Source organism: Gekko japonicus, unplaced genomic scaffold, assembly GCF_001447785.1.
Source record: "Gekko japonicus isolate JY-2015 unplaced genomic scaffold, Gekko_japonicus_V1.1 scaffold36, whole genome shotgun sequence".
Taxonomy (NCBI): domain Eukaryota; kingdom Metazoa; phylum Chordata; class Lepidosauria; order Squamata; family Gekkonidae; genus Gekko; species Gekko japonicus.
This window is the reverse complement of record NW_015164182.1, coordinates 976639-986322: the sequence shown is the minus strand read 5'-3', so window position 1 is coordinate 986322 and position 9684 is coordinate 976639. Positions and strand designations below refer to the sequence as shown.

The 9684-nt window shown below is 43.9% G+C and overlaps 1 protein-coding gene across 2 annotated transcripts in view; it reads right to left on the bottom strand.

Moving 5' to 3' along the window:
• Positions 1-2164: 2164 nt before the first annotated feature.
• PTP4A2 (protein tyrosine phosphatase type IVA, member 2) overlaps positions 2165-9684 on the bottom strand; it is a 70499-nt gene continuing 62979 nt past the window's right edge. For both annotated transcript variants that reach the window (XM_015408099.1, XM_015408098.1), the window contains exons 5-6: positions 7455-7529; positions 2165-4772 (exon numbers count right to left, since the gene is read on the bottom strand). In XM_015408099.1, coding sequence (XP_015263585.1) covers positions 4664-4772; positions 7455-7529 — 184 coding nt within the window. In that variant the 3' untranslated portion in view covers positions 2165-4663. The remainder of the gene's footprint in view (positions 4773-7454; positions 7530-9684) is intronic.

Below are 9684 nucleotides of genomic sequence, written 5' to 3'. Positions count from 1 at the left end.
TCCCATCACAGCTGAGGGGAGGGAGTTTGCAACTGAACTGCCACTGACCAGATTAAATCTGTTTGGCAGAGAAAGGCCTCTCTTCTTTCCAAGCAGTATTTCATCAAGATGAAATTAAATTCTCACCTTTAACATCAGGCTCCCTCAACAGTTCCCGGGAACAAATTGATCCAAACAGATCTATAATTTGTATTACACCAGAATACACAACCAAAGTCTCTACACATTTCAAAAACAGAGGTTATTTAAATACTTTGAATATTCAAAACTGAGCTCTTTGGGGCCACTGAAGATGCATGCACACAGGGGACTGTGGTGTAGCATCCTATTGGTGCCACCTGCCAGAGTATTATGGATGTGTTCTCCTCTGTTCCAGCCTAATGACATCACTGACCTGAGGCAAGGGGGCAGCTAACCTAATGGACTGAAATTCTTGGACCTGTGCTGGCTTGCAGTCATGACAGGAGACAAACCACCCCACCCTTTAGCTGCCTTTACACATCATGGTCTTTTGCCACTCATTCTCTTTTATTCAAATCTGCAAATGCTGTATTTTCAGTTGGATCTAGTGCCTTGAAGCTGCATCCATACGTTGTGCAGGGGAGTGAGAACAGGATATGCTCCTTATAATAAGCACAAGACACTCATAGGGATGCCAACCTTCAAGTGGAACCTGGGGATCCCCCAAAATTACAGCTCATTTCCAGACAACAGAGATCAGTTCCCCGGAGAAAATGGATGCTTTGGAGGGTGGATTGTATGGCATTGTACCCCAGAGGTCCCTATCCTCCCCAGGCTCCACCTCCAAACCTCTGTTTCCCAACCTGGATCTGGCAACCTTACCCCACCCCCATCCCCCACAACTAGGTAGCATTTCAAACTGCTTCCATGCTTCCAGATTAGCTAATGTTTTTCTAAGGACACAAAAGAGGAGCCATAATGATTTAGATGGGTAGTTGTGTTAGTCTTTAGCGGTAGAAAAGAGCAAAAGTCCAGTAGCACCTTAAAGACTAACAAAACATGTGGCAGGGAACAAGCTTTCGTGAGTCACTGCTCACTTCTTCAGATAATGATTTAGGAAGAGGATATGGCTACACACTGACCAAATCATTCTTGTGCCTTGTTCATTCACTGCTCAGTCTATTCAGACCACCATCCACAAATATGTGACATTTCAAGTCACTAATGGCAAGTGTCTCCTGTCCCTCCTTGATATCATGTGAAGACACCACATTGCCTTGGAGAGGCTGCAATTAATTCCAGCTCTCTACATCCTGGCAAATCTAACCTCCACAGTCCACCATATGCACATTTGTAATGTCCTACAAACTGCGGTGGCTCAAGTGGTTAAGACGCTGAACTGCTGACTGGAAGGTCGGTAGTTCAGCAGTTCGAGAACCGAGTGCCGTATGACAGAGTGAGCTCCCGTCTCTGGTCCTAGCTCCTGCCAACGTAGCAGTTCGAAAGCAAGAAATTGCAAGTAAATAGGTACCGCTTCAGCGGGAAGGAAACAGTGTTTCGTGCGCCTTGGCATCTAGTCATGCCGGCCATATGACCATGGAAATGTCTTTGGACAGCACTGACTCTTCAGCTTCAAAACAGAGATGAGCATGCATCCCTAGTGTCGGAGTCAACTAGCTTTCAAGCAAGGGAAACTACCTTTCAAACTCAAGGCCCCGTGCAATGTAATTCCTTTTTATCCCTCATAGCACGCTCCTGCTGGTGTTCTCAGCTGCAGTCTCACAGTATACTCCAAATACTAAGCTCCAAATACAGGTTGCTGTTTTTTCTCCCCTTGGTTCTTCAGGCTCAGCACTGGAGCAAAGGGGCTGGTTACTGAGCAAATAAGATCACTGATAATTCTGAAACTCTGAGCAAATCCCACATGTGCTTCCTATATGCTTCACAGTGGAGAAGTAACTATGCCATTTGCTGGAAAGTGTTTCCAACAAGACATCCAATCAAGTACACCTCATTCACCAGGCCAGACATGGAAATCAAATCACATACATACGTGTTTCTGTGTTTGTACTTCCTGAAGGAGCAAAATATGAACAGGACAAAACAGTCTATTCAGAAAAGCCATTGTCATATTTCTGCCCTTATATGCACCACCACAGCTTGTGGTTGTAACAAATTCACTGAGAAGCAGAAAGGAGACTTTATACAGGTAAGAACTTTATTGCACCATGTTCCAAGTGCTGAACCAGAAATTGTGCCTGTTGAGCCCTCCGACAATGAAGCTCTGACATTTCTACTCTGACAGAATGTGCACCCCTGTGCATTAAGAAACAGCCCTGCTTTCTCAGTTCTGTTGATGTTGAAATACAATCTAATATACTATAATACAAAGTAAAATTGAAGGGGAAGAATGAACTTATATATAAAAGTGATTTCTTTTTAAAGAAAAGGTTCTATTATGTTGAGGGATTTTTTTTCCCATTCAGCTGCAGCAGTTTTAGCCATAGTTAGGTCTTGTCGCACAACAGAAAAATGACACATTCTAAATTTTGTAAAAATCAGAACCTACTTACAAGAACAATTTGTATTTCCACAGCTAGAATTTATACGCAAAATATTGGAAAAAAGGAGAGACACCGACAAAGAACTAATTTTCCGGCTGTTAGATGCAGCAGAAATGGACAAATTAACGTTACAATTACACGAAAAACAAGAAGGGAACTTTGAAAGAAAATGGGCGAGGTTTTATAATTGGATGCAAAATTATCTTGAACTTAAATCATAAATCTCAACAAAAACCTTACAGACACGGCATAGAAGACGAGTCTATAATTACATTGTAACTTAAGCTGATGTATGAGTATAGTATCCATTCTGTTAGATGCTTTCTATTCTGTTTATGTCTTTTTGTTTTTCTGTAGTATCTTTCTATGAAACTAATAAAATCTGTATTAAAAAAAAAGAACAATTTGTATTTGTACACTGGGCAAGTACCAACCTTGTGTTTGCTATCCAGGGCCACATTTCTAGATAAGCACTTTTATGCAGAACTGCAGTTCCTGCCCCTAATTGTGTGTATAAGTAACAGCGCCACAACCCTCCCCCAATATATATATTTTAGACAAAAAGAATTGTGGTTTTCGACTTAAATATGTTAACCATCCAAAACTGGACTGATTGGCACAGTACCCATCAGAAATAGGTGTAATTTAAGCACACATGGAAACGATGGTCCATGATTTGTTTTCTAGACTTGAAATGTTGGGGCTGTATTAGCCAAAAGCCAATTTTATACCTTATTGTATTGGGAAGGTTACATGGTGTCCTCCATAATGGAAAGTTTATCAGCCTTGTCTGTGCCTACTAAAGAGCTGATGCTTGAATCTGTGTGAGTCTGAAGGGCAAAAGAATTTTGATCCTGAAAAATGCTGAGAATTGAAAGAAAAGGGATATGGGCTTCTATGGAAACTGGAAATATTACAAACCCACTCTAAAATTAAACACTTGTCTTGCTGGCCTACATGCAATGTCCTCTTGCAACTATCCTCCTACACAACACACCCTAAAAACAGCAGTGTGTAACCAGCAATCTCCCTTAAGGACCTGGTGAAAAGGCCAGAACAAGCGCCAACCAGTGGTGAGCAGGAACTAAACATGAGGCGGGGAGGGTGCCTATGCATTTGACAAATGTCAAGTGGGCACAGAGCCCTATTCAAAATAGCCTCCATTCAAGTTTATTCCACACAGAGAGAGGCAAAGATCATCCAGACAGCAAGCACAGGGCCTGTAGGATAAAGGCAACCTTTTAAATATGCTGCTTACCTGGACACTGTAATACACGTCTGCCCAATTTTGCAGGTTAACTTCTAGACCAAGTTCTTAAAAGCAATGCATTTGTAGGCAGCATTTTAGCACGGAGGACCACATCTGCAATCGCATAATCTGGACGCCTAGACAATCACAGGGGCTACAGCTCTAGTTTTAAGCAAGGGTAACAATCCTCATCATTTCCAAGAGTGCACCAAGGAGTCACAAAGTTATTTTACCCTCATCTCAGCAGGCCAGGTGCTTATCTGGAAGATGAATGATGCTTAAAAGTATCATCCAGGTAAGATAAAGGACATTCACCCAGCATGTTCGTAAGCCTAACTACCACAAACATCCTGTCAGCTGCAAACTGGACATACAAACCACTATTTCTGAACTCATCCACTTGAGCTTAAGGCTGCTGACTGCTCACCTACAGCTACAAAGACATCACTTCAATTCTGCCTGCCAGCACAAGGAAAGAAAGCAACCATTAAAATACCAAAACTAATCCCCATACCAGGACCTAACCGAGGGATGCTGTTTCACTCAATTATGATATATGCACAACCTTGATACTCCCGTTTTTCTTGAGACATAAAATTGATTTTATTAGGTTTTTTCTCCAAAAAGTTAAAAATACAGAAGGCTCTAGGAACTCTATTTCTCTTGGCAGATGATCAGACTGCAACATGAGAAGACAATTCTTCACCAAAATGTTTAGTTTTAATTTTATTTTTTTATCACAATCATCATCATTAGGACAACAGCTGAGGAGCACCAACTCCACTGCCATGGCGAGGATGTCGTTCAATTCCAGAATTACATTTTCAGGTTCCACGAGTCCAGAAAGACAGCCATGATAGCATCAAAACAACTTCAGAGGACTTCCCCCTTACTGCACGATGCAGTGACCGTTGGCATCTCTGAAGCGCAATCGCATCTTCGGTCGGTATTTCTCAAGGTAAAGCAGCTGTTTGGAATTGAAAGCTCCCCTCCTCTTCCTGAAACAGAAGCACAGCCAAGGTTTTAGATCTAGTGGTGCAGTTAGGACTTAATGGTTTTAGCCACTTCCCACCATCACTCAAGTCAATATTTTCAGTTCTCAGAAAGCACCAGGGACAGTAGCGTGGGAGTGAACAAATGAACAACGACATTAGCCACTTTGCATCCCTCACTGGGCAGAAAAGTCAATAAATAAATACATTCTAAAAATCAACTGGCAGTTCCAGGACTGTATAGCTAACACTAGGCTTCCTATTTTGTCATCCACCCACCACTCTGTACACCAGGGAAGGCAGAATTCAAAGCGGGCAAGATTAAGGCACTCAAAAGGTTCTACGTGTTATAACTGAGGCTCGCAAGCTGTAACATCAGTAGTACATTACCACTGGCAATATGGCAGCCACAGCAGCCCTTGCTCTTTTCTCTGCTACTGGGTTAAGAGGAAATGGCCCAGACCACACAAGAGGAGCCCACACTGCAGGGTCCTTCCCAGCTAAGATCCTCCCTGGAAAAACTAGGTTCACACTGTTGTGGGAGAAATTGCTGCACTGGCTCCTCCCACAGTGTTCATGCCACCATGGCAGTATAGGAAGGAAGAACTCTGCAGCAGGTCCTGCGCCACAGAGGAAGAGGAGTCAGAAGCCACCTAAAAGCACTTTGTTCATTTGCGAAGGCTGTTTTTTGTTCTGCTGTATCACTATAGAAAGGATAAAAACACACTTTATCCTGGAATGTGACTGTTAAAAGGAAAGCGCTCTCATACAACAAATGTCAAACTGGACCCTTATTGAGTATGTGAGTTCAATTGATCAAGTAGTCAATTAAGGGACAGATGACTAAACAAATCTTTGACCAGCTGACAGCCCTAGTTAAGAGTAGAATCCATCAGTTAACAGACTGTACCAAATCTTTCATTAAAAAACTGGCTCCTTCCTTAATTGTTGAAAAGGAGAGGCGTTGATTTGCTTCAGACCCAACTCAGGTTCCCCACTACAAGAATTGTCCTGTTTTTCTCCAAGGAACTTTCTCAGAGCGTCAGCATCGTCCCCACATCATCCTCACAGTCACACTGTGGCAAATTAAACACATCACATGACTGGTTCAGGTCACCCATTGAGTTTCATGGCTGTGTAAGGATTTGACCCTGAGTTTCCGAGGTTCCTTACTGCTATGGCCCTAAGCAACTAGCAGGTGGCTGCACATCATGGGACCTGCTTTCAGCCACAGTACCTTTGCTCTCAGCTGTCTCAAAGGAAAAGATGTGAAGGCCTGGGGACAAAAAAAATCAAGAAAATCCTACTCCCCAGGACATTTTTCTATTAGAAAAATTAAAATCTAGGGGAACAATAAAAATCCTATGAATTATTTTCTGTTTTGGAGTAAAATGTTTTAAGACAGTTTTACTTACTTGAAATGAATAATAAGATTTGTATGTATGACAATTTAGGGGTCATTAAACAGTGACCACCACTCTATATTTACAAACAGTACAAAAAGCAAATTCAAGCCACATTTCTGCACCGTGATGGTTCTACCATCTTCACAAGAGCAGCAAGACAGAGCCTTTTTTGCTCAGGAGCAGAAAAATAAAATTAAGACTTGATAAGTACAGCATTGTTTCAACTGTTCCCCAAATTTCTATCATTCCCCTAGCAACTGAGCAAGTTTTCCTTGTGGCTTCAAAATTTCTGAAAATTTTACATCCTTACTCTCACCTGCTAATCACCCAAGGCAGAGGAGCAGATGAGGGCCAGTGGAGTTGTAGCGGCTGGAACACCAGACTAGGATTTGAGAGAGCCAGGTTCAAATCCCTGCTCTGCCATGGAAGCTTTCTAGGTGGCCTTGGGTCAGCTGCACACAGTCAGCCTGAACTACCTTACAGGGTTGTTGTGAGGATGAAATAAAGGAGAAGAAAATGATGTAAGCTGCTTCAGGTTCCAACTGGAAAGACAGGTGGAGTATAAACGAAGGAAATAAAACGTTTATACCCAATCTGTCAACTTAGAGGAGACAGAGATGGCGTTCACAGTTGGGAAATTCAAGTTCAAATCTGTGCTTAACAATGAAGCTCACTAGGTAACCTGGGAGAACAGTCACACTCTCGGTTTAGCCTGTCTCCAGAGACTGGATATGTCAACTTATGCTCCTTTGAGGAAAGGCAGGATTTTAAAAGTGTCATAGTAAATAATGTTATGGAGGCTGAAGAACGTGGATAAAAAGCACAATAAGAAGCACAATGTAGCCTGCCTCTTCTGTTAAAAAGCAAGACAACTGGGGTCTATCAGGAAGGGGTAGCCCAGCATGTCCAGATTCACTTGGAAAGACTTTCTCCTAGCTGAACCGGAGAGAGTGGAACAGCCCCAGAGCTCAACAGGAATGAGATGCCCCAGAGAGGCCACAGGTACCTTTGATTCAGAAGAAGCAGCAACTTCCCAATAAGGCAAGGGTGTGTGTGTGTGTGTTCTCTCTAGTATGCTTGCATGATTGAGTGTCTCACAAGCAAGTTAAAAGTCAGGCCCACTCTCATCATACAGCACCCTTCCCAGGCCCAGCAAGGCTATGAGGAAGCAGCAGCAGCTACACAGACTCATCACACAGAGGATAGCTCAATTAAAAGAAGTCTATAGAAAGAGAGAAAGGCTGGCATGCTGGGTAGATAGAGACTGGTCTCCTTGACTTACTGCCTTATGAACTGCACAGCATCCTCGTACTTCATTCCACATTCAATGAGAGCGAGGGCAACCAGAACTGGGGCTCTGGAAGAAAAATCAGCACATTTAAATTGAGCACAGTGAACCCTCAAGCACACAGTCCCAACCACTGCAAATCAGCCCCAAGGCTTTGGGTTTTTCCACCTGCAGAACAACATTGGCTTGCTTTGTGTAACACTGCTAGCCCTGTGTGTGGTTCCAAATCTGGCCTTTCTGTGCTTCAATACTATATTTTGCATATGGACGTCTCACTAAGTAGTATAGCAGAGAAGTAAGCCCATTGGCAGCCAGTGAGCCATTTAAGTGAGATATCAGCCCATCCGTGAGCTCCACCTGGAAGTGTGCCTGGACAAGAGTCAGAACCAGGCTCACCCTCCCGTGTTGGTGCAATACAGGAGGTTGCATACCTGAGCCCTTGGGGCTTTGTACCACTGCAAAGACTCACAATTGTGGTCCTCTGAACAGTCAGACACATCTGGCCTGCTCAACCTCTCCAACCACCTTGCCAAGCCTCTGGGCTCTTCTTCCCCACGCATCTATTGCAAATGGGGCCATCACCCAATTAATTAAGACTTTTCTGATTTAATCATGAATTTCAGCTGAGTAATTGTTTTAAATTTGCATTGCTTTTGAAGACAAAGGCACACATTGGTGATACGCAATAATAACAGGCATCATCTTAGCAAAGGTGTTCCCATCTTGCATGAGAAAGGAAGGCTTTTTCTAAAATGCCACCTGTTTTTGTAAATATTTAGGTTTCTTATTACCTGAAAAAATCAGCAAGTCCACAAACAGGGCAAGGCAGCAATACCCTCTCCCTGCCCGAGCAAGTGGTATTCAGTAATACACAACCCTTAAACATGGATGTCCCATTTAGCCATCATGCTCATAAACCCATTGACAGATCAGTTCCTCATATACGTGCCTAATCTCATTTTATTACAGACTAGGAGTAAGGCCTGTTGTGGGAAGAAATACAACTGTCTCTAGAAGGAAGCCCTAGGTGAATGTCCCGGCTGTGGCTGGTGAGGTGGCAGAGGGAAGGGGAAAATAGAGGGAGGCAAGCCATTTTTTCCCCCTTCTGCTTAGCTAGTGGGACAAAGATGTCAGGGGGAAAAGCCGCCAAGAGGGAGGAAGCCGAGCCGGAGAGAAGACGCAGCGGACAGGGTGCCGGTAGGGAACCCCCATCCCCTACAGTATGTGGCCTTAGATAGGGTACTATAGTTCATAGAACTATCCTGTAAACCGCCCAGAGACCCTTAGGGGTATGGGCGGTATAGTAAGTGGAAATAATAAATAAATATAAGGCAGGGGTGTCTCAAGTCATTTTGCTGCCCCAAGTGGGTAGTATGGGAGGACAGCCTCATTGTAACAGGTATGGTTCCCTCCACCCCTGATTTATGTTAATTTGCCACATGACGGAGTGAGCTCCCATCTCTGGTCCCAGCTCCTGCCAATCCAGCAGTTTGAAAGCAAGAAACTGCAAGTAGATAAATAGGTACCGCTTTGGTGGGAAGGAAACAGCATTCCGTGTGCCTTGGCATCTAGTCATGCCGGCCATATGACCATGAAAATGTCTATGGACAGCACTGGCTCTTCAGCTTGGAAACAGAGATGAGCACCGCATCCCTAGAGTCGGAATCAACTGGCTTTCAAGCAAGGGAAACCTTTACCTTTCAAACTCAAGGCCACGTGCAATGTAATTCCTTTTTATAGCACACTCCTGCTGGTGTTCTAAGCTGCAGTCTCACAGTATACAAGGGCTCATTGTGGGTAGTATGAGAGGACAGCCTCATGAGCACCGCATCCTTAGAGTCGGATTCGACTGGCTTTTGAGCAAGGGAAACCTTTACCTTTACCTAGTTGCAGCTAAGGTAGAAAACCATCTCCTTCTATGCCATAGTTGCAATAGCTGGAGATCTCCAGGTGCCACCTCGAGATTGGCTTATGTCAATTTGGGGCTATGCAGTCACAGCTAAGGTAGAAAAGCACCTCCTATGCCATGTGTTCTGGGTTCCAAGGGTCTGGAAAGTGGTTCCATAGCCAGTCACACAGTTGCCAACTCTGAGTTGGGAAATTCCTGTACATTTGAGGGGTAGAGCCTGGGGAGGACAGGGTTTGGGGTGGGGAGGGACCTCAGCAGGGTATAATGCCATAGGGTCCACTGGCCAAAGCAGCCATTGTCTCCAGGAGAACTGAT